The sequence below is a fragment of the Dama dama genome, chromosome 6 (assembly GCF_033118175.1).
Source record: "Dama dama isolate Ldn47 chromosome 6, ASM3311817v1, whole genome shotgun sequence".
Lineage (NCBI taxonomy): Eukaryota > Metazoa > Chordata > Mammalia > Artiodactyla > Cervidae > Dama > Dama dama.
Genome location: NC_083686.1, coordinates 29,990,067 through 30,014,191, shown reverse-complemented (window position 1 = coordinate 30,014,191; position 24,125 = coordinate 29,990,067). Strand labels below are relative to the sequence as shown.

Below are 24,125 nucleotides of genomic sequence, written 5' to 3'. Positions count from 1 at the left end.
GAGTGTTTACCTGCAAACAGGTGTAACTTGGTAGAAGGACAGGTTTTCCTGCCCACCCACAGTTCTTATTTCTGAAATAAGTGTTAACACCTCCTCAAACTGGTAGATATGGGAAACTCAAGGGTAACTAGCGTGGACAGATTTTTCTTTCCTAGGCAAAAGTTTTAGTTGCTTTGGACTTCGCTCCCTGTGTCCTCCACCTGAAGAGAAGGACCTTGGAAGGCACGTTAACCAAGCTACTCTGCTTGTTGACATAGATGTTCTTCTTGTGCTGCTATATTGTAATCAGTCCAAATCTCCTGTTCAAGGTTAAATACATGCTTTATTGTTTGATTGATGGGAAGATTGTCTGTCACTGTTTGTGACCTGCTGGATTCATATATTGGTGCAGTATTTAGTCACTCAGTCATGTCTGACTTTTTGCGACCCTATGGACTGTAGGCTCCTCTGTCCATGGGACTCTCCAGGCAAGAATACTGGAGTGGGTTGCCATTTCCTCCTCCAGGGGATCTTCCCCACCCAGAGATCAAACCCATGTCTCGTAGGTCTCCTGTATTGGCAGGTGGGTTTTCTTACCTGCTGGTACCACCTGGGAAGCCCAACACAAGCAATCCCAGATCATTCAGATTAATTCATATATTCACTGTTCTATGTTTTAAGAATGTATCAGTGACCTAGAATCTTGATGTCATATGTACAGATAGCCAGGGCTGTTTGATAGTGTAGTTCCTGGAACTATTCAGTGTAACTTTGAAGATTTTCAGTTCAGTTCAGTCACTTAGTCGTGTCCGACTCTTTGCGACCCCATGAACCACAGCACACCAGGCCTCCCTGTCCATCACCAACTCCCAGAGTTCACCCAAATTCATGTCCATTAAGTCAGTGATGCCATCTAACCATCTCATCCTCTGTCGTCCCCTTCTCTTCCTGCCCCCAACCCCTCCCAGCATCAGGGTCTTTTCAAGTGAGTCAGCTCTTCACATCAGGTGGCCAAAGTATTAGAATTTCAGCTTCAACATCAGTCCTTCCAATGAACACCCAGGACTGATCTCCTTTAGGATGGACTGGTTGGACCTCCTTGCAGTCCAAGGGGCTCTCAAGAGTCTTCTCCGACACCACAGTTCAAAAGCAGCAATTCTTTGGCGCTCAGCTTTCTTTATAGTCCAACTCTCACATCCATACATGACTACTGGAAAAACCATAGGCTTTACTAGACTGACCTTTGTTGACAAAGTAATGTCTCTGCTTTTTAATATGCTGTCTAGGTTGGTCATAACTTTCCTTCCAAGAAGTAAGCATCTTTTAATTTCATGGCTGCAGTCACCATCTGCAGTGATTTTGGAGCCCCCAAAAATAAAGTCAGCCACTGTTTCCACTGTTTCGCCATCTATTTGCCATTAAGTGATGGGACCGGATGCCATGATCTTTGTTTTCTGAATGTTGAGCTTTAAGCCAACTTTTTCACTCTCCTCTTTTCACTTTCATCAAGAGGCTGTTTAGTTCTTCTTCACTTTCTGCCATAAGGGTGGTGTCATCTGCATATCTGAGCGTATTGATATTTCTCCCAGCAATCTTGATTCCAGCTTGTGCTTCTTCCAGCCCAGCATTTCTCATGATGTACTCTGCATATAAGTTGAATAAGCAGGGTGACAATATACAGCCTTGACGTACTCCTTTTCCTATTTGGAACCAGTCTGTTGTTCCATGTCCCGTTCTAACTGTTGCTTCCTGACCTGCATACAGGTTTCTCAAGAGGCAGGTCAGGTGGTCTGGTATTCCCATCTCTTTCAGAATTTTCACAATTTATTGTGATCCACACAGTTAGAGGCTTTGGCATAGTCAATAAAGCAGGAATAGATGTTTTTCTGGAACTCTCTTGCCTTTTCGATGTTCCAGCGGATGTTGGCAATTTGATCTCTGGTTCCTCTGCCTTTTCTAAATCCAGCTTGAACATCTAGAAGTTCACGGTTCACGTGTTGCCGAAGCCTGGCTTGAGGAATTTTGAGCATTACTTTACTAGTGTGTGAGATGCGTGCAATTGTGTGGTAGTTTGAGCATTCTTTGGCGTTGCCTTTCTTTGGGATTGGATTGAAGATTTTAATGACTCCTTAACTATATTTTAAAGTGTTGCATGGCTTAAAGTTCAAACTATAAACTATCTCCCTTTAAGTTTTAATATGTAAAGATGGAAATGTGTCTGACTTGAAAGGAATTGTACTATAATCAAATGTGAATGTGTTAAATGGAGGCTTATATTCCGTATTTGGAAATGTAAGCTTAGCCGCTAAGTTGTGTCCAGTTCTTTGAGACCCCATGGACTGCAGCACGCCAGGCTCTGCTGTCGTCTACTATCTCCTGGAGTTTGCTGAAATTCATGTCCATTGAGTCAGTAATGCTATCTAACCATTTCATCCTCGGCCGACCCCTTCTCCATTTGCCTTCAGTCTTGCCCAGCATCAGGGTCTTTCCCAATGAGTCAGCTCTTTGCATCAGGTGGCCAAAGTATTGGAGCTTCAGCTTCAACATCAGTCCTTCCAATGAATATTCAGGGTTGATTTCCTTTTGGATTGACTGGTTTGATATCCTTGCAATCCAAGGGACTCTCAAGAGTCTTCCAACACCGCAATTTGTTGGTGCTCAGCCTTGTTTATGGTTCAACTCTCAACATCTACAGATGTGATATACATGACTACTGGGAAAACCATAGCTTTGACTATCTGGACTTTTGTCAGCAAAGTGATGTCTCTGCTTTTTAAACAGCTACCTAGGTTTGTCACTTGTAGCTCAGCTGGTAAAGTATCCGCCTGCAATGCGGGAGACCTGGGTTTGATCCCTGTGCTGGGAAGATCCCCTGGAGAAGGGAAAAGCTACCCACTCCAGTATTCTGGCCTGGAGGATTCCATGGACTATACAGAGTCGGATGCAACTTTCACTTTCACAGATTTGTCATAGCATTCCTTTCCTAGGAGCAAGGGTCTTTTAATTTCATGGCTGCAGTTTGCTTCCTTGAAAAAGTGATCTTAAAAAAAAAAGAGAGAAAGAAAAAATGTTCTGATCTTACTGCTCCATGCTGAGTGCCTGGAATGTGGAGTACTCTTACTGAATATTTACTGAATGAATGAAGGAATAGGTCTGGTCCAGATGTAGGGGTAATGTTGGAAGAGATTTAAACAGAAAAGAATAAACCTACCTGGAATAGTTTGTTTTCCTTATAACTTGCTGATTTTCTTCCTGATTATAAATAAGTATATACATATATGCATTCTTACATTTTCCCAGTTTGCCTTCCCTCTAACAGTGTGAAAATGCCTGTTTACCTACAGAATCTGGTTCTTAGTATTTTTTCCTTTGAGCTCAATCTCAAACTAGGGTGGAGGCATTTACAAATTTTTTTGTATTTGCTGTAAACACTTTATTCCAATACGGCTTTCCTTTTCATTTACTTTTTAAAGAATTTTTGTTGCTGTTGAAGTACAGTTGAATTGTGATGTTGTGTTACTTTCAGATATGCAGCAAAGTGATTCAGTTGTTTATATATATGTAACAGTTATTATTTTAATAATACTCAAGAAGAAATTTTTCTTTCAGTTGTTAGATATCCCTCTCATAAGAAATCCTAGAACAGAATAATCATAAGGAATCCTAGAACAGAATAAATCATCTTGAGATGTATTTCTTGAAGTTTTATGTTCCTCCTTAAAACCAAACCCTTCAGCAAAAGAAAAAAAAAATTGTTTTCAACCATCCAAAACATTTTCAAAGAAAATCTCTGTCATCCCTTATCTCTTTTTTTATGTAGCTCAGAAAACAAGTACCTAAGTTTTCACTTCCAAGGCATAAAGGCCTCATTGGATAATATAGATATGTAGATGGGTAAACTGAATGATTGGTTTAAGATAATATGATAGGACTTCCCTAGTGTTCCAGTGGTTAGAACTCCACACATCCAATGCACGGGGCACAGGATCAATCCCTGGTCAGGGAGCTAAGATCCTACACGCCTTGTGGTGTGGCCAAAAGATAGAAAAATAAAATATGCAAAATAGAATATGATAATGTGCACTTAGGATGTTCCAGGGTGGGAGAAATTTTAAGATATAGCATAGTTTTATCCTCTTATTAGAAACAATCTAATGTAGAAGCTTGGTGAATACAGCAGTGTCAGAAGTGAAGGAGGGACTGCCATAAATCAGGAAGGATTTAACTTCTAGGTTTTTTTCTTTTTTCTTTTCTTGCACTTCTGTCCAATGTGAAAAATTAAGTCTTTGTACTTTGGAGAAGGAAATTATGAATGCCTGAAAGTATATTTAAATCAAAAATCTGCTTTATTTTTTCTTAAAACACCACCTTTAGCAAAGCAAAGAATTTTGATAGCTAAGTATATAAGGGTAAAAGAAGTGAATTATGTGCTTGTTAAATTGACCTACCTACCTCTTTTACCATTTTTGCTGTTCAGCGTTACCCAGTATTAATTGTCCTGTTACCCAGCCCTTTTATCCTACAGCAAGGGGAATTGATGAGAATAGGTGCATTGTGTTATGTCTGATCACAGTTTGACTAGCACAGTCTGGAAGTGGGTTGTGCACGACAAGAGCAGGCAGCCTAATTGCTCCCCCTGCATCAGCAGCATCTATAAAGCATCCTGGGAATTGCTCGCCCTACGTTCAGAGCAGCTGGTCACATGAGCCTGAATTTTCAGTTCAGTTCATTAGTCAGCCATTTTGGTCAACACCCTGCTTACTGCGCACGACCAATCCTATTAGAACTCAGCATCCCGGCTCCTCTGAGCAGATCCTGGAAGTGATTTCTGCAATTCAGGATTTTTTTTTTTTTTTTTAAGCTAAACAGAAAATATTGGTTTATTTTTTGTTAATTTGTTTTTTCTTTTGTATATTTTTTTCTGTAAAAAGAAGGAGGATTTTTCACTTACTCATACAGAGGCCAGTTTTTTTAAAGTCAGCTAAGGTATCATCGGCTGTGCAGGATTTCAAGCCTCTGCCTCAGCTGAAAAAGAAGGGGGTAGGGAAGGGAAGATAACAGGAGAGAAGCTGGAAGAAGACAAGCATCCTCTTATGTTGCTATGTGGTAGGAACTGCCTCTGAGAAAAGATAGCATAGAATTATTTATCTTAAACAGTTGGTGCTTAAAGCATAGGTATTTTTCCATCTTTTTTTTTTTTTTTTTTTAAACCCTCCCCCGCCTCTTTTCTTGAGAGCTTTGTTACAGAGCTTCGGATTTGGGGGTTTCTGTTGAGGAGGGTTTTTATTTATTTTTGTTTGGTGTGTGTGTGTGTGTGTGTGTGTGTTGTGGTCCCAGCTGAGTCATCATGTCTGCTCTGACGCCTCCAACCGACATGCCAACCCCCACCACTGACAAGATCACACAGGCTGCCATGGAGACCATCTACCTTTGCAAATTCCGAGTGTCTATGGATGGAGAATGGCTCTGCCTGCGAGAGCTGGATGACATCTCACTTACACCTGACCCAGAGCCTACCCATGAAGGTATGGTCAGAACCCGTCCTCCAGTATCTCACCAGCATCCTCATTGTTAATCGGGCTGGGAGGGTCAGGGAGAGGCAGGAGGAACCCATACTCTAAACTAGCTAATGGCCCTGAGAACAAACTAGCTTTCATCCTTAAACCTACTACCAGCTCCCCTTCTCTACTCTACTGGGGGAAAATATTTTTTCCCTGCGCTCTGAGGTATCCTTTCAAAAGATGCTGGTGCTTGCTTAGAGTTCTTTGTCTTGAAGGCTCTAAAGAACATTTGAGATCACTTATCACATCTGATCCTAATCAACCAATGGAAAAGCTATTAATTCTGATTAGATGCTAACATATTATAGAAATTATAGTTATTTTTAATAGAGTAAGGTAAAATAGCATGACTAATTAATTATAGGAGCGTACGTGATATAGTTGAAACACTCATGAAGGGTATCCTATCATCAGGATATAATGTTAAACAGGCTGTGATATCTAGAAAATACATGGTCAAACATTCTTTCTTTAAAATAATATAGATTGTAAGGTTAGATGAGAAAGCAGTTTTATGTTCAGTGCTTATTTAATGAATGTGGTCTCAAAAAAGCATAATACCTTGAAAGGTTAAGCATGATTGATAAGGTAATTCCTACCCATGGAACCAATTGGCCATTGCTTTTTATAAGTTGTTTGTGGTAACTGTTGACCTATGTGAAATCTCCACTGTTAGTCCCTTTGAGACCTTTGTAGTCTCTTGACTTGTGACTTTCTCCCAGAACCTTTTCTAAATTCTGAGAGGCTTTGATCTTCTACCCCTAAATTTTGTGAACTTAATACTAAGGAAGAAAATTAGTTTGAATCAAATTGTTTTGTACCTTTGTGTACTGGCCTCTTAGCTAGTGTTTGTTCTCTACCCTTAAAATAATGAAGAAAGAAATGCTCACATATGAGAATACATTTTACATACAGTCTGGCCAGTGTTTAGGCATACTGCAGGACAGAGGGTACAAGGTGAATTGCACCTGGCATTTCGGTTAGAAAAAGTGATTCCTTGTCCTTGACCAAGCATTGTAATCTTATCATGACTCAGATTTCACTCTTTGTGTCTGAAAAGGATTTTATTTTCCCAGTTAGCCGCTTTTAGAGAGGGTTAACATCGAAGCACAAAGCAGTCATTTGGGTGTGTCTTTAAGGGCAATGTTTAAGTAGTTTGTAAGGCCCTTTGCACCCTTAACAATTGGTTTGTCTGTTGGACAGCTTCCTTTGGCTCTGAGTTTCAGAATGTGCTGCAAGGCGGTCAGGAGACATCAGCTGGAGGCATATACAATGCCGGTACTGTTCAGAACAGCTTCCCGAGCTTGAAACATCTTTAGGGAAGAAAAGTACATTTTGAGAATGCTACCAAGAAGTCTTTTCAGCGGATGCCTCAGTCTGCATATTTTGTTTTTAAAAATATTTATTTTGAAAGTCACACAATATCATATATTCCCTTAATTATAAATTTTATGTGTCATTGTCTCTAATTTTGAGCAAATTTAATCACTTGAATGGGCTTCCCAGGTGGCTCAGTGGTAAAGAATCTGCCTGCCAATGCAAGAGACACAGGTTCAGTCTCTGGGTCAGGAAGCTCCCCTGGAGAAGGAAATGGCAACCCACTCCTGTATCCTTGCCTGGGAAACCCCGTGGACAGAGGAGCTTGGTGGGGTACAGTCTTGTGGGGATCAGGAGGAGTCGGACTGTACTTAGTGACTGAACAACAGCAACAACCGTTTGCACACCTATTTGTTTTCTGAGCAAGATTCCTGTGAGTAAGCAAAAGTGAGCTGCTTGGTTCACGTAAGCATTTGTAGTGGTGCTGTTTGAATTCTCTATGGAGAAATCCGTGATGGAAACTGTATGAGGGCTGCTACCTAAGCTCAGGTGACAATAGAAAGTTTCCAACACCTTAGAATCAACTGGAGAAGGGATGGAGGAAAATAGAGAAAGGCTGGCAATGAATTTTGGAATTCTGCCTTCAACTGGGTAAAAGAAGCAACAATTTCAAATTATTAGTACTAGAAGTAATAAAAGAAAGTCCAGGCCCAAGAAAACATCCATAGGTTTAGTGATCTAGGAAGCCAGTAAATAAAAGACAGGGATTTTGTTGCCTTGCTCTACTGGCTAACTCTGGATGTCTAAACAGTCACTTAAACCCAAGAAACGTCTGCTTTAATATTAATGCTAGAGACAGTTGTTAAGTTTAATTTAGCTACTAACCTTTAAGTGGTGATTGCTGGACCAGTGATAACAGGAGCCCTGCTGTGTTGACAAAATGGAGCACTTGGTGCCCAGACACAGAGAGTGTTCGCAGAACACTTCCCAGTTGATTCGCAGACAGAAGGAAGGACATCTGACTGTGCAGTTCTGCGTTGGGACCCCTGACTCCCACGAGAGAAAACGGGCCAAAACGTCATGTATCTTCTTAAGACAATAACCTTGTTGTGGCCTCATTGATAGAAGCTGTGTGGTTTCCAGCTTTTGTTTTCTGAAAACAGCTCTTTTTTTCAGTGCCCACAGTGTAGATCAGACCCAGAGTTTCAGCCCACCTTAACTCTTAAATCCATGGGAATAAAAACTCACTTCATTATTTCAGTACTTATTGGTGGTCAAGGAGATCAGCTGTCTCTCATTTCTTTTAGTACACTTTTGTAAAAACCTGGAACAAATTTCCAAGTCTTTGATTGCAAGAAGAGGGTTCAGGAAAGGCTTCATCCAGGAAGTGATGCTTGGGCTAGGCTCCACCTTGTAGGATAACTGTAGGATCACAGGCGGATACTGTTGTGGGTGGGGACGGGAAGGGACATTTCAAGCAGCACACAGTGAGATGCGGGGCTGGGCTATCTAAGTCGTTAGGAGTGGTAGCCATGATAGTAGGTTAGGAGCATTAAGCAAGATATTTAATGTCAAGTACCCTATAAATGTGAGTTATTTGTGTAATAGTTATTCATGAAGCAGTGGTTTGAGCTTCAACAGCTGTAAGCCCCATTGTTAAATCTCTTGCCTGTTTAGTATGTATTTCTAATTTTGTTTGTTTTTGTATCTAACCTTCTGGCATAGTCTAAGCTAGTTGTTTGCCGGACAGACTAAAGGTGGTTAGTAGCTTAAATTCATATTTCAGCATTGTCCTTTCTTGGGCCTATGCAAACAGGAAAATAATTGGTTAAAAATAAAACTCGGTTATCAAGAAATACTTGTTTTCCCATTAACTTTCTTTTAAAGAAGAGGAATCCGACATTGTGAAGTGAAATAGATCACTTTAGTACAGTAAAATAGACCATTTGGTTACAAAGATAACTCTTCAAAGATGTGAACTATTTTTTGACTTAGAAAATACGTTTTTCAAATACAGTTAGTTAAGAGGCAGACTATGAAGAAATGATACAGCAGCAGACACGTTAAGAAGAGAACCTCTGGTCAAGCCTTTGATTTTCAAGTTACAGAGAACTTTGGTTATAGAAAAGTGTGTGTGGTGACCGGCTTCAGACAGACTGTTACTGCATAAGTGTCCGGTTTTCCCCTGGCAGTCACATTTTGCTTTAGTGTTCATTTAGAGTATCTGGCACTTACACAGTAATGTATAAGGAGCTAGCTTGTATGTAACACCTGTGATTGTAGTAATGATACTGTCCTACATGTAAGGATCCTGTACTACATGTGTTTGATCTGTCAGTTGGTCAGAAATGTTTATTGAGCATCCCTTGATGCAAAATCCAGTTCTAGAGACTAAGAAATAATGGCTCTTGCCCTCAGTGAATTCACAGCCAAGGAAAAAAGATGAAACAACGATGTCAGAGGCTGCTGTAAACAAGTGTGAACTACTTAGTTGCTAAAGGACAATCACGTTTTGTAGGAACTGGACATGGAATTCTAACCCATAGTGACCGTACTTCCCAAGGGACAGAATGGATGTAGATTTCAGATCAGGTTTTCCCATTTAGTAGGGAACAATCTGCTGATATAATAAGCATGAGGATGAAATAGAAAGTGTTTGTTTTTTGGTGACTACTGAACGTGTCTGGTTCTGAGATAACTCCATTGACATTTACTAATGTATTTTTACTCATTAATATCATTGCACAAGCGTAAAACCCCATTCTGCTTGGGAACTGCATATGTTTTAATGAAAAAAGTGCATGTCCCAGTGGGCATTTTGGCAGGAGAAGCCAAATGGCTGTTTACCAAGAAACTTCATAGCATCAACTCACTACAGTCTAGTACAGGGCTTCTAAACCTGGGAAGATGATCCAAAAAATTATATATAAAATTTTTTATCTGTACTTTATTTTTCCTGGGGAAGAAAAAACCTTAGGGACCATTAGAACCCCCAAAGAAAATCAGTGTTTAGAAAAACATGCATTATTTTAATCATAAGATCAGACCCTCGGCCCTTCATTCAGCATACACTTAAGTATCCCACCTGTAATTGATGCTGCACGCTATGCTAGGTCCTGAGGTGTAGCACAGTGCCCAAGCCTAATTCTCTGTATTTTCTGAGCTTATTGACAAGCAGGAGGTGGGGTACTTCAACAAGTATTGATAAAATGGCTTCCCGGGTGGCTCAGCGGTAAAGAATCTGCCTGCAAACACAGGAGATGCGGGTTTGATTCCTGGGCTGGGAAGATCCCCTGGATGGGGAAATGGCAACCCACTCCAGTATTCTTGCCAGGAAAATTCCATGGGCAGAGGAGACTGAAGGGCTGTAGTCCACAGGGTCACAAAGAGTCGGACATGCCTGAGCATCCATGCGGGAGTGCTATGGTACAGAACCAAACATGTTTTATTAGGAAGTTCCATGGAAATTTTCCAACTGAAGTAAGTAATGTTTGAACTAAGACCTAAAGGATGTGCAAGAGTTTACCTGGTTATAAACTGGAGGCAAGGGACGTTAGAGGTGGGGAATGGGGAGGAGACAGCATTTGCAGAGACCCAGATACCGGAGCTGAAAGATTTTCAGTCTCTCCAAATTTTCTTTCCAGTAAGTTTTCACTTCTTTGAGAAGAAATATAATAAAACTACATGCTCTACCAGGGACAAAATGTTAGGGTTAGTGATGAAATAGTATATTTTTTCTTTTCTGGTTGTATATAATGTTTTATATATATATATATATAAAATAAGAAATATGATGTAAAATCTGAAGTGTTTTAACAGTGAATAAGTTCATTAGTGTGTGTGTTTATTTCCATACTTTAATAAAATAAGTATATATTAAATCATCATATAATATGTGAATTTTAATAGCCCTCTTGAATAAGACTTAAATAAGAATTTCTCCCAATTAACAGAAAAATAAAAACAATCATTACTCCTAATATTGAATACCAGTAACATGCAAGTTTGTGAGTAGACTCTATTTTCACATATTTATGTGTGAACCTTCCCTTATATTTTTGATGATGAACATGTATTTTCTACTATGAAAATTATAAGCCATGTGAAGCTCAAAGATTCTTAAATGAAACCGCTTTAACTGAAGTTGATGAAAAATGAAGTCTTCACTTATTTTAATAAGTAAACATATGTTAATGATATCCAAAGTATCACTTAGCTGTATGTATATAAATGATCTTTTCTGCATTTGTGTGTGTGTGTGTGTGTGTGTGTATGAAATTATAGAAACTGGATGTAAGGCATCCAGCTATCATAGTTTTCTACTATGATTAAACAAATGGTACTATATGTGTTAGGGCATAAAAGAGAGAGGTGCTCTTTTCCACCACAAGCACTTAATTTTATCTTCCCTTTTCATTTCCACAACTGCCAGGATCTAACTATGTCACATTCAAATTCCCACACCTACTTTCAGCGTTTCTCCAAGCCATTTCTCTTCCTATTATACTGATTCATTCTTTATAAAATTGCCAAGTAAGTCTTCATGAAAATAAGCTTTTCATTCTTGTACAAGAGTCTGTTTCAGACAGTCTGTATATTGAATGTAGAATATTCTTGAAAAAGTGACGGCGACAGTGATGTAGGAAGAGATGCTGTCTTTTACTGAGCAGGTACTTTGTGCCAGGAACTGTTTCCTCTAAGTAATATATGTATGTATTACCTCATTTAATCTGTACAAAAACCCACGGAGCCTAGGTGCTGTCATCCCCATTTTACAGATTGACAGAGATGCGGTAAGTGGTGGAGCCAGGACTCATTCTGGCAGCCTGGATCCACCCTACATGCAGCTCTCCTATACCAGAATTCAGCGAGTGTAAGTCCAGCAATAGACCCACACATAATAAGGGACGTCTTCTTCCCAGTCTCTGGTGACATATTTCCATCCGTTTTATACACAGTTGAACATGGCATTGGCCAGCTTATGTCCCGGGAGCACCCAAATGTGGCCAGAAGCATGCCGTTTGGGGCATACTTGGCAATTGCCATCAGTTCAATTGGATACCTTAGCTTTTTATCCACTTGGGTTTTTTTTTTTCCCTCTTTCCATCCATTTTTATGAAGTCTGTGAAAATATTTATATGATTGTACAGATGCTGTCAAACAATAAAAATAATACACTGCTGAGACTGACCTGGTGGGCAGGTGGCACCTTTATGTGCTAAATTTTAAATGTTTCTCAAATGAATGTGCAAAGTGACATGGAAAGCTGTTTGTGGTAGCAGTGATGTTCATGATTATGGATTGTCAGAAACAATAACTGTGTTGAATCCTTATTCTTTAGCCAACTATTCCTATGCCCTTCTTTTGGATAATTTTACTTATCAAATGTTATTTTCAAACTCCTTTTCAATACTTGCCTATTTCAACCAGGCTGTGATTCTGTACTTCACTGAAAAAAATGATTATTCTTGTTGTTAATACTATTTCTGCTTTAAATTCTTCTCACTGACATTAAATTAGGAACCAGAAAGGACCCCTGACTCCCTTCATCCATGAACCTTCTTTGACAAGTCCAGTATCCTTCATCTCCTGAATCGCTGGCTTCTGTCTCCATCACTTGATTGAATACACTTGAAATCATTCTCTGGTGATTTATTTTAGCCTATGTGATTCACACTTTTATAAACTTATACAGAAAGTTCTTTAGGGCAAAACTTTTGTACCCGCTAGAAGGCCTCATATTACTGTATGTAGTATTTATGGTAGCTATCTATTATACTTTAGGTGAACTCAGTGCCCATATGGCGCTAGTGGTAAAGAATCCACCTGCCAACGTAGGAGACCCAACAGACTCGGATTCCATCCTTGGATGGGGAAGATCCCCTGGAGGAGGAACTGGCAACCCACTAATATTTTCAGAGAATCCCATGGACAGAGGACCCTGGCAGGCTACAGTCCATGGGGTTGCAAAGAGTCAGACACGACAGCATCTGAGCGCACACACACAAATGCCCCATAATCCCCAGAAAACGATCACTTTTAAAAGAAAAGACTATTGTAATACCTTACCTTCCATTATACACAACTTATGGTTTCTGGATATTTAAAAATTTTTTTGAAATCACTTAGCTCATAATTCAGACTCACTGTATTTTATTTTGAAAATAGAAGTTTAGTATAACAAGTAATTTTTTGTTGAACATATCTGTGAATAATATTCAGCACTGATGAAAATATAGGAAAATTCAGGTGCTGGTAGAATATTCGTTGGCACGGCCTTTTTGAAAATCGCTTTATCAGTGTGAATCAGGTGCCTCAAAAATTAAGTTCCAGTGGTTATACCAGACATTTATCCTAAGGAAATAATCAGAGATATGGGCAAAATATACAAGTATGTATAGTCATCACAGTATTATGATTTATAGTAGCACAACTTTAAATATAACTTAAATAACCTAACAGGAAAATTATTCAATAAATTGTAGAACATCAGTACCACAAACATTGATAATGGCATTGTGGAAGAATATTTAGTGATCCAGGGTATTGTTTAAAGTATAGTAAGTTTTATTTATTTGTTAATTTTTTTAATTTTTTTTTTTTTAAGATTTCTTTTTTTTTAATGTGGACAATTTATAAAGTCTTTTGAACTTGTTACAATATCATTTCTGTTTTATGTTTTGGTTTTTTTTGCCATTCGGTATTTGGGATCTTAGCTCCCTGATCAGGAATAGAACCCGCACCCACTGCATGAAAAGGCAAAGTCTTAACCGCTGTTCTGCCAGGGAAGTCCCTAAAGTATAGTAAGTTTTAAAAGCTGTCTCCCAAGCCACATATACAGTGTGATCACAAGTTGATTTAAATACAGATACATGTGCACCCAAGTGAAAGGAAATGTACCAAAAAAGTGAAAAGTGGTTTTCTCTGGAGAGTGAAACGACAGAGGATTTTTATATTCTTCATACTTCTTTATGTCTTCCAAATATTCTTGTTATGGTTCAGTCACTTAGTTGTGTCTGACTCTTTGTGACCCCATGAATTGCCGCACGTCAGGCTTCCCTGTCCTTCGCTATCTCCCAGAGCTTGCTCAAACTCATGTCCATTGAGTCAATGATGCCATCCAACCATCTCATCCTATTGCCCCCTAATATCCTATAAGAGGATATATTACTATAATCAGGATACTGTGTTGTTTTTTCTTTAAAGAAAAAAGCTTTATGAAAACTATAGTTGTGTACTCATCCATCTGTCTACCTCAGAGTTAAGTATCTTCCGTGGCAGTTTCCCACATCCATGAACAGGAACCATAGCTCTTAAAGCAGGACTACTGCTTTGGATTCAATCTCCAGTATAATTTTTTAATATCTCTAGTTAGACATTTTGAGTTTTTCCAGGTAACAGGCCAAAAAACATTACTTTTTGGCATACTTTGTTTTCAAAGCTGACCATATGCTGCATACAGTGCGTGAGTGGCCCACGGTGTTTAGACTTGGGTGCGTTCAGTACAGCATTTAATTTACTCCTATCCTATGCTCAGAAAATAAAACCTGAGTGGTTCAGTTCAGTTCAGCCGCTCAGTCGTGTCTGACTCTTTGTGACGCCATGGACTGCAGCATGCCAGGCTTCCCTATCCATCACCAACTCCCAGAACTTAGTCAAACTCATGTCCATTCAGTCGGTGATGCCATCCAACCATCTCATCCTTTGTCACCCCCTTCTTCTCCCACCTTTCCCAGCATCGGGGTCTTTTCCAGTGAGTCAGTTCTTCACATCAGGTGGCCAGAGTATTGCAGTTTCCTCTTCAGCATCAGTCCTTCCAAAGAATATTCAGGATTTCCTTTAGGACTGACTGGTTTGATCTCCTTGTAGTCCAAGGGACTCTCAAGAGTCTTCTCCAATGCTACAGTTCAAAAGCATCAGTTCTTTGGTGCTCAGCTTTTTTTGTAGTCCAGCTCTCAAATCCCATACATGACTACTGTAAAAACCATAGCTTTGGCTAGACAGACTTTTGTTGGCAAAGTAATGTCTCTGCTTTTTAATATGCTGTCTAGGTTGGTCATAGCTTTTCTTCCAAGGAGCAAGGTGTGTCTTTTAATTTGCTGCAGTGAGTAGGATTGTCTATTTTATAGAATTATGTTACTCTTCTTTCCTTTGGCATGCCTCCTTTTGTAATCTGCTCTCAGTGAGATTACTGGAACATTTGTTGCTACCAGCCGGTTACATGGTCAGGTTGTCTGAGTTGTGATTACACGTGAACAGGGCAGTCTTTGTGAAATTCTCACAGTAAATAGATTATAGATTCTATTACCATCTCAGAAGCCTGCCAGACAAAGTGTTCTGGACAAGGTTCATTCCTTCTTGTTGCTCTGATCTGGGAATAGCCTGGCTAGTCTCCCTTGTACTGTAAGTTTTACCCACTTGCCTCTGGGATTTTATAGAATCCTGAATCTGGGAGAACCATCAGCAGGGTTCTCTTTGCACCCCAATCGGTACATGAAGCAACAGAAGAGCTCCATGCTGCCTCTGAGCTGATGGTAACCTGCTCTCCCTAAAATTAGCTTTCTTCAGGTCTGTTTCAGTTTCTTCCCAGCTCCTTATGAGTCCTGTCACTGGCATCTGCTTTAGTGCACGGTCATTAATCACAGTGCGTTACTACGTCTTTGTTCTATGTTGGTGAACTTTTTCTGGACCTTTTTTGGGTGGAGCTTTTACTTTAATGTGCGTCTTTCTTTGTAGTTCACATCATTAATAACTCTTCTGTGGCTCATCAGCTTCCAGTGCCAGGACATCCTGTGTCCTAAGGCAATCACAGACGTTATGGATCATTTTCTAGAGGTAAATGCTGTACCAGATTACATAACTAGTACTCAGTGATGGAGCTCAGGAATTCTAGTGGTTGGATTCCCGGGCCTGGGCACCTATGGGACCTGACTGGGGAGAGAGCGTGGCTGTCCTTTGAGAGAACCCACGGTATTCTCTGCTTTCCACTTGTTTGGTCGCTCAGGAGTGTCTGACTCTTCTGCGACCCCTTGGACTGTAGCCCGCCAGGCTACATGGGATTTCCCAGGCAAGAATACTAGAGTGGGTTGCCATTTCCTTCTCCAGGGGATCTTCCCAACCCAGGGATTGAACCCTCATCTCCTTCGATGTCAGGCAGATTCTTTACAACTGAGCTACCAGGGACGCCCACTCTTCACTTCTGGTTCTGTATTAATTGGGCTTTTTTGGTTGTGCCCCTTTTGGGGAAGGTGGAGAGTATAATGGGGTACGATCTTCCATTGTGATTGTTCCAGCCCCCACCAGTCACTTGGATTGCTACAAAGCACTCTTGAGTACAGGGAAGTAAATATTAAATTCATTCCCTTGCAGTTTTTCCTGTTTGAACTTTGTCAGAGAACAAATAGAAGAATTTGATGAGCTTAGAAATACATGTGTAGAGGGACATTGAACCAGACTTATTGTGAAATAGCGTCTAAGTAAATATTTTTCCCTATAATTAAAATTAAATCATGTATTAAAATTAAGGGGTTTCCACTACAATATTGTAAAGTAATTAGCCTCCAACTAATAAAAATAAATGAAAAAAAAAAATTAAGGGGTTTCTTCTAGAAGATACATTTAGTATTACTATGTAATATTTTAGTGAAAACAACTTGATTTTTCTAGTTAAAAAATAATATATTCACATTTAAAAGGTCACAGAATACAGAAAAGTAAAAAATATGAAACAGAATTCATCTACAGTTCTGGCGCCTATCAATAACCACTAGTAAGATTTAGTAACCAGATTCTCTTTTTTAATATATACACATGGAGTTCATTTACAAACTCACACAATTTAATACACATAAGTTATGTGTACACCTGTGTTGTATGCCCTGCCTTTTTTCTCTCCACATCAGTAGATGGAAATCTGTACCACCTCCTTTAAAGCCTTAGTTGTTTGGATGTGCCATAATTTCTTTATTCTCTTATTACAAGCATTTAGGTTATTTCTAAATTAGGCTACCACAGACATTCTTGGTATATCATTGTGTTTCTGTCTTGAACAATTTCCATTTTTAGAAGTGGAATTTCTGGATCAAATAGTAATGTATTTTAATTTTTTATACACATTTCCAAGCTGCCATAAACATTAAAAAAAAAAATTTAATGCCATGGTATCATGAGTTTTCCCATTGGCTGCCTCCTAGCAACTCATGTTTCTCTTTGACTGCTGTAATTGGTTGTGGCTTCTCACACTGTATTAAAATCTGAACTCTCAAAGGAAACAGTGTGGTTTTTTTAGGCCAGTTGATTCGGTAGCTGTAAACTGCCTAATATTGTATCTGTTTGTTTTTCTGTTTTCTTTAAGCTAGTGGCAATGTCCTATGCAGAAGGGAATGAGTTTTACTTCTGACTGTACACTGAGAAATTCCATGCTTCTCTAAGATTGCTAGTGTTTATTTTCTGGGGTAGAAAGGCTGCTGCAGCTTCTTTTTCCTTTCTACTAGAGCTGTAAAACTTAGGTATTTCTGAGATGTACTCTGTCTTATCTGAGAATGTCACCGTGCCCTGTTCTATGGGCAGCAGCTACCCAGTCCACAAAAGCACTTGATTTCTGACACTTCTTGTCACCAAATGTGTGGGATTTTTTCCCAATAGCAGCAATTCTTTAACAAGGGCAGGGTGTCCCACAGTTAACTGATTTCTAACTCTGTTCCCCTGGAGATAGCATCAGATCCCACAGGTCAGGGGCTCAGATCCTCAAGACTACTCCCTGACCCCCACCACACACAGCCTTTGGCTGCAAGTGGTAGGTCCCCAGGTTACCCACCATTTCTAGCTGACTGGGCTACAGATCGGAGGTCCCCATGACCTTCTCTCTCTTGAATTCAGTTATTTGCTAAACAGCTTGTAGAACTCAGGGACACCCTTGCTTGTGTTGCCAGTTTATGAAAGGATGTGTTGGAGGATACAAACGTACAGCCCAATTAAGAGACATGTAGAGTGAGGTCTGGAAGGCCCAGAGCACAGAAGCTTCTGTCCCTTTCTAGTTGATGTACATCACCCTCCTGGTTCACGAATGTGTTCACCATCCTGAAAGTTTTCGAACCCCATACTATTGGGATTTTAAGGAGGCTTCCTCATATGGATAAGACCCGTTATTAACTCCATTTTCAGCCCCTCTTGTCTCTCCAGAGAAGTGGGGGTGGGGTGCTATAATTCCAAACTTTTAATTATGGGAACCAACTCCCATTTGAGAAACCCCCAGAGTAATCTCATTAGAACAAAAGATGCTTCTAGTGTTCTTATCACCTAGGAGTTTATAAGATTTCAGGAGCCTATGTCAGGAACTGGAAATTAAAACAAAATATATATTTATTATTATAAATCACAGTATCACAATAACTTAATATTACTTTTTCTGGGATTGTTTGTATTTCCCTGCTAATAGTTTTGTTTTTTTACTATACTTTGGGAATAAAATAGATCTTGGCCTAACTTAATAGTTTATTATAACAGAACCTCTTAGCTTTTTTTTTAATAAGTTAGCTTGATAGTTCCTTTGCTAATATTTATTATTGTGTTACCAACCCAATTACTGTTAGTTTAACAAAGCTTCAGCTGTTAAATTTGTCCTTGGTCTACTTAACATTGAGTTACGTTTTTTCCCTGTGTTTTTTTTTTTCCCCCTGTGTTTAATAATTAGTTTATTTATTTATTTTTTTCAATCCAGTCTTCTCTATCTCCTTTAAATAAGTATGGCAGATACTTAGAGGACTCCAATTTGTAGCCAAATCAAAATACAGGGTGTGCATTGGTTTCTTGTAAAGCTGACATTTATTACCTATGATGCACTAAGTACAGGTACACTTAAGTAACATTTATGTTCACAACAGTCCTTCAGAGAGTTATTTGTGATCGGTGTTTGGGTTTCAGGAAGGATTTCCCCTCAAGAAACTGTAATAAACTTTCAAAAAGTAACACTGTAAATCAAAGACACCATGGAAGCACCCTAAATGTCCATCAACGACAAATGGATAAAGATGTTGTGTGTGTGTGTATATATATGTCTGTGTGTGTGTGTGTGTGTGTGTATACACACACAAAGGAATATTACTCACCCATAAAAAGGAACGATATTGGGTCATTTGTAGAGACCTGGATGGACCTAAGAGGGTGTCACACAGAGTGAAGTAAGTCAGAAAGAGAAAAATATATATTGACTCATACATGTGGAATCCTTTTGTATGGCCCATGGAACTCAGTGCTCTGTGGTGACCTTGATGAGTGGAGTGGAGGGAGATCCTAGAGGGTGGAGATATATGTATGCATATAGCTGATTCACTTCATTGTATGGCAGAAACGAACACAGCATTGTAAAGCAGTTATACCCCCAATAAAATAAAAAGAAAAAAGAGAACACACCTAGCCTCAAGGAGACAGTGTAACTTGATTACGTTTGTCTCTAAATTGGACTGTAACTCAGTTGTCTATACTACAGACTCTGTAGTAATAATACTGAAGAGAGGATATATCAAGAAGAGAGATCTCACGAGCATGGGTGCATAAACAGTGGAGAGGCACTCTGTGGCTATTCCAGTGCTTCTCGGGAGGGAGGGAGCTTCAGCCCTCCCCCCGCCCCATCCATCGTCGAGAGAGAAAAGGGGTAGCTATGCAAGGCCCAACATCAAAGCCAGGGCCTCCTTCCCCAGACACACTGCATCATCACAGAGTCACCATGTACCATAAGAGCAACTGGCTTACAGTATCACTGAATTAAATATTTTCAGAGCCAAGTAAATTAGTCTGCTCATTTAGCCAGGAAATAAGCTGTGCTTCCTTGAAAATTCAGGGCCTTTGTACAGTTGCAGCCTGTCTCTTGTCTCTTGACTTTAAGTTTGTCTTCATTCAAGTGGATCTTAAAAAGAAGGTGATAGAGTCGGTTAGGAGCAGCGCTGTTAGCCATTTAATCCGAGTGTTTGGAGTGGAGTGGTGGTCCTGAGTTGCGCTGGCCTCGTGGCGCCACACCCCGTGACAGCCCACACCCCTTTCCTCGGGAGTCGCTGCCCTGAGTGAGAACCGAGGAGCTGGTGTAACTTTGGAAGCACCTGTTGACCACCCGACATTTCGAGTGCATGTCTGGCACAATTCTGATCTCCACAGCTCTGAACTATGCTTTATCTAGAGCAAAATTTAATGCAGACCTTATCTTCTGTATCAACCAGTAAGGCTCTATATTACTCTTCTTTGCAATCTGTGAATGTGTATTATGACAAAAATTCAAAGTAATATAGCTTTTTAGACCAGGCGAAACATACTCGAGGCAACAAACTGCTACTCCTCAAAAAAGGAGATGTTCTGGGAAAGAGACAGGAGTTGGCTCTGCTGCTCCCCTCCTCTTTGATTCATATATTACATGCTTTTGTTGTTTTAACAAGTTGAACATATTCCAGAGGGCACAATTTTTTAAAGACATCTTTTATAAATTATTCTTTGGGGGTTATAAAAGAATATTGTGGTATGCATTCTTTATTACAGTACAGTTCTAAGCATGCCAAGGTAAAGTGGGGAACAACTTTAAAAAGAGAAAACATACCTTTTACTCTGATACCAATCAGAGTGACTGATTCTGTCACTCTGGCACTCATGATTTTAAATGTTGTTTTAGAAACAAAATAAGTCTGGATGGAACAGAAAAGTGCTCTAGATGAGACATGCCAAGGGGAAGTCAGAGAGACCCCTTGTACCCACCACCTATTTCTACCTAGAAATTCACTTTCCTCAGCTCTTCTTTGTGTAAATCTTGGAGGTTCTGTATATTCTGCTTAATAAGGTAGACTTTTATTAGGTGACAAATGTAGTTTTTGGTTAAATAAATGAAGACTAAAATAAGAATAGCCACTGATTTTCACAAGGTCATATAGCAAGTCTATGTAGAAAAATAACATGATTGTTAGAAAAATAGGTTCTTATAAATCAATAAGCCTACACAGTATAAATCTGTAGCACATTATATTTTCAAAGGATTATACTTGAAAATCATATGTGCAAAGATATCTGTATATGATGTATTTTAACACAAATTCATTGTAAAATAATAGAAATGGGCTTTTTCTATATGAGACACTTTCTGAGTGTTCTACACATAGAGATCCACAATTGTAAAATCCAGTAAAAGCTCTGAAAGCATTTTTCATAAGTTGGTCTGAACTTATTTGGTGCTGAAATACGACCTAAATTTACTTGAGGCTATTTCTAGTCTTTATTGATTCTGTTTAATTTGAATATCCATTCATTTCCTGCAGAAATACTAATGCACTTGCTTGTGACGTGCTGCCCCAGGCCTTGCTAGTTCTGCATGTCTGTTGGCCTCAGTATTGCCATTTGACCTTTCTAAAAAAATAAAATTCTGAATTTCAAAGTTCACTTGGCCAGAAAATAATCAGATAAAAGATTTTGGACTGATGTTTACTCTTTTACTCCTTGCAACAGTCCCGTCAGATGGATACTGTTCTTGTCCGTGTTTTATAGATGAGGAGACTCAGGAAAAAGAGATGGACCAGGTCATAACAGCCAGTGAGGGGTGGAGCTGGGATGTGAGCCTGGGGAAAGTCATTAATGGAAAGACATTACAAATGTAATAGAAAAGAAATACTTGCTTTCTTTTTATATTAGCCATCTTTGGGTCTGACCTAACAATAATCTTCATTTATGTAGTTTTCATTTCAAGAGTTTCATTTTAATCATATGTCACCTTACTAGATCCCCATCTGCTTCCCTGTTTTCTGAATTTAAATTTAAACTTTTTATATAATTTTGGTTTTTTGGTACATTTTTACAGGATAACTGACCATATATTTGACACTGGAATGTACCCTTACACGCCACTTGAAAAATCACTATGCCACATGAGAACCAAAGTTAACCAGTTTAATTACAGTGATAATTTAATAAACTTGTGAAAATAGGACAAATGATAAAGTCTTTTTCTAAATGATTATTTCAAGTTATTGCTTCAGATCCAATGCTGACTTCCATGATCAAGTTTTCAAGAAAGAGGGCTTATCATGGGCAAAGTATGCTTTGCTCACTTTCTTATTTTTGTTATGCTTTATCCTCTAAGAACTTACTTTTATTTGCTAAGTATTTATACATATAAAATTCACATGATTTTGTGAGTTTAAGTATGAATGTTGCAGTTGTGTATAATGATTTCAGAGTTTCTGAAGGATGAAGCTAATCCATTTTTTAAAAAATTTCTGTAGGTTCTCAATTTTTTTTTTGTAGGTTCTCAAATTTTATTTTAAAACAGATGATGATCTTACAGCTTAAGACACTGTTAGAAGAAACTATAATCAAGTATCTTTTATATTTGAAATCTTGACATTCTTGTCCTTTTGCCTCACATGGAATATTCTGTATAAAAAAATATTGAACCTGTAGTGGGGAAGGAAGTCCAAAAAAGAGGATATGTATACATATAGCTGATTCACTTTGCTGTACAGTAGAAGCTAACACAACATTGTCAAGCAACTATATGCTAATCAAATTTAATTTTAAAATACGTTGAATTTATAGTAAGAGGAAAGAGTACTATACATTAAGTTGAGTAAATGTCTATCTTTGTTAAATTATAAGTGATTTATTCTGTCTGCAAAACAGCAATTTTTCCTTTATTTTTGTTTTGAGGAAGGAGAACTGTCGGGGTGGAGGGCTTGGGACAAGTATTTAGATTATTCTTTAATTATTTTTACTGTCTAAGCCACCATTTCTTTTAAGAAAAGTCACTAGTTTTCCATCATGACATTTGGCCTGAGTCTAAAAAACACTCCACATGTTTTTTAGCTTCACGGAAGGTCAAAATAAATATTAAATGAGGTCATTGGTATGCACACTTAGAATGCAAAGACTCCAATCTTGATTTTCAATGGGGGAAAAAAAATCTGTTTTCTTTTTATGGGATGTACATCTTTCTCTCCTCTGATGAGAAGCTTCGAAATTGCTAATCTTAGCTTTGAGACATGTCTAACACTCAGAGTTGATATCTCTGCTTGGTTAGTGTCACATGGCTCCTTGAGTAGGTTTCCAGCACTTTTCACTGCTAATCTCCGGGTTACGCCCAAAGAGTTCTAGGAATCCCCCTTTCAGTTACCCCTTTTGATACCTTGTTTTTGATAACACTTTTCTTTCTTGGCTTGCATGACATTTTATCTTTCTTTTCCTTTCTTTTTGCCGTTTGCAAAGACTCTTGGGAGGATTTGACAGATTTGGTGGAGCAAATGCGCGATGATACAGAAGGTGCGTGCCACACCAGCATCTTTCAGCTTTTTTTTTTTTTTTTTCTTTCTTTCTTTTAATTTTCTAACCACCTTTTGATCGTTTTCCATAAGAGGAAGTGTCTGCTTTAGGTTTTATTTCCCATTGACAGTAGCTGGAGCAGTAAGCATGTTTGCCAGATTGTCCATGCAGGTGCTTCATACAGGAGTAGGGTTTTGAGTCTTGCATTTAAAACCTTTATGGTTCCAAGTAAAGTGGCATTAATATATGTTTATGCTGTTCGTTTAGGATATTTGTTAAATGACATGTTCAAAGGGGACTTTATTTCACGATTGTATCAATTCTTTCTATGTCTGTTTTTTCATTTGTTTCTTAGGAAAATGTAAATGGTTTTTATATCATTAATTTTAAAATATATATGTGTGTGTGTGTGTGTGTATGTATATATACACCTATTTCTGTGAATTCCACAAATAGTTTAAAAACAAACAGACCCCAGGAACATCAAGTATTTGGTCTGGAATGTTGCTCTGATTTGTAGATTTCCATCAGAGTAAGCACCTTGAGCTTAGTCATCTTACAGCATTCCTTTCTGGTGGAATTTCTCTGACAAGTAGCACATACATTTTAATGCATGCAGGCTCCCAAACCAGTAATTTTTTTCTTCCATAATTGGTACCTTACTTTAAGGAGCTCAAGGTGATTTACACTTTTATAAGAAAAATTGAAGTCTGGCTCCACTTTGCTGTATCATTTTACATTCTCCCACTTTGGCTGGGCAATTGAAAGCCCCCGCCCCCCCCCCCCCCCCCCAGCTTCAGTGTACATTCTCTTAGCACACACCCACCCACCACTCTGCCCACACTGGCCTTTCCACTGACTACATGAGCTGCACCCAGCCTCCTCCCTGCCTTGTTTCCGTGACATCCCAACCAGAACATCCACACCCCTTCTCCCCACCCCCAACCCCGCACCCCGAGTCTCTTCATGAGAACTCTACAGAAG

The 24,125-nt window shown here is 39.0% G+C and overlaps 1 protein-coding gene across 4 annotated transcripts in view; it reads left to right on the top strand.

Moving 5' to 3' along the window:
- The window catches only part of RUFY3 (RUN and FYVE domain containing 3), an 87,730-nt gene that overhangs the window by 13,557 nt on the left and 50,048 nt on the right, over window positions 1-24,125 (top strand). Inside the window, exon 1 of one of the 4 annotated variants that reach the window (XM_061145825.1) lies at window positions 5,196-5,504. The exons of 2 other annotated variants lie outside the window; for them this stretch is intronic. In XM_061145825.1, the coding sequence (XP_061001808.1) occupies window positions 5,327-5,504 (178 nt within the window). In that variant the 5' untranslated portion in view covers window positions 5,196-5,326. Of the gene's footprint in view, window positions 1-5,195; window positions 5,505-24,125 lie in introns of those variants that run through there. One more of the 4 variants, XM_061145823.1, reaches the window with a different exon arrangement.